We start from the raw sequence: 1,227 nt of genomic DNA on the forward strand, positions 1-1,227 counted from the left end.
ATGGATCCTTTTAACTTTAACTCTCCCGGGTTGGTTAACCTACTAGTCTCTCAGAGCAGTCAAACAATAGACTTAGGGTGTTCTGAGGTTCCTAAACCGGCGTCAAAGCGAAAGTGGACAACCAAAGAAGACGTTGTCTTGATCAGTGCTTGGTTGAACACCATCAAGGATCCAATCGTGAGTAACGAGCAGAAGGCAGGCACGTTTTGGAAGCGCATAGAGGAGTATGTCAATGCTAGTCCTCTGCTCATTGGCTCCATTCCTAGGGAGTGGAGTCAATGTAAGCAGAGGTGGGGAAGGGTTAATGAGCAGGTCTGCAAGTTTGTTGGAAGCCATGAAGCCGCGCTGAAGGAGCAAGCGAGTGGGCAAAATGAGAATGATGTCATGAAGGCTGCCCATGACATCTTCTTTAACGACTATCTTGTCAAGTTCAGTATGGAACATTGTTGGAGGGAGCTTAGGTTTGATCAAAAATGGAGATCACACTCATTCTCGAAAGATGGTGCAAAGGAGAAAAGGAAGGAACCGGCGGAGGAGGTTCCTGCGGACCAAGATGTTAGGCCTCCTGGCGTTAAGGCTAGCAAAGCAGCCAAACGCAAGAAGCACACGAATGAAGCAGCTTTTGATCAGATAGAGAGCATATTAGCTGCGAAAAATACTATATCCAAACAGAAAATCCTTGATCGCTTGCTAGCAAAAACTGAAGCTACACTTTCTCCACAAGAAGTGTCTCTTAAAAATAAACTCATTTCTGAAATGCTTTGATAGGGTCAGTTGGTTAATTGCATTTGATATGAATTTTTAAGTTAATTTTTTAGTTGGATAATGCTCGATATGAACTTGATTGCATTTGATATTTGCTGAATATGCTTTGGGTTGCAGGTTTGCAGGTCACGGGTTGCGGTAGGTGGATGCGTGCGTGTGGACGTGTTGTTAGTAGGTCTCGGCTTCTTTTGGTATCAGGTCACGGGTTCTCTGTTTGATTCACGGGTGAATGTAGAATTTTGAATCTTTCTACACTTCTTTTAACTTCATCGGCTTTAATGGGTGTATGTACCCACAGGTTGTGTTTTGAACTCACGGGTGTATGTACCCACGGGTTCTATTTTGTACTCACGGGTGTATGTACCCGATCAACATGTAAAATATGTCTCTTTATATAATCTATGTTTCACACTTCTGTTTGTGCAACAACTCTTTCACTTCTCTATATATTAATTGTTGTTT

General features: G+C 42.8%; 1 protein-coding gene across 1 annotated transcript; it reads left to right on the top strand.

The window, feature by feature from the left end:
- LOC111202017 (glutathione S-transferase T3-like) lies at positions 1-765 on the top strand. The gene has a single exon (XM_048767639.1). It carries the CDS (start codon positions 1-3, stop codon positions 763-765), a length of 765 nt encoding a protein of 254 aa, XP_048623596.1.
- Positions 766-1,227: the final 462 nt, after the last annotated feature.

This window comes from Brassica napus, chromosome C9 (genome assembly GCF_020379485.1).
Source record: "Brassica napus cultivar Da-Ae chromosome C9, Da-Ae, whole genome shotgun sequence".
NCBI classification, from domain to species: domain Eukaryota; kingdom Viridiplantae; phylum Streptophyta; class Magnoliopsida; order Brassicales; family Brassicaceae; genus Brassica; species Brassica napus.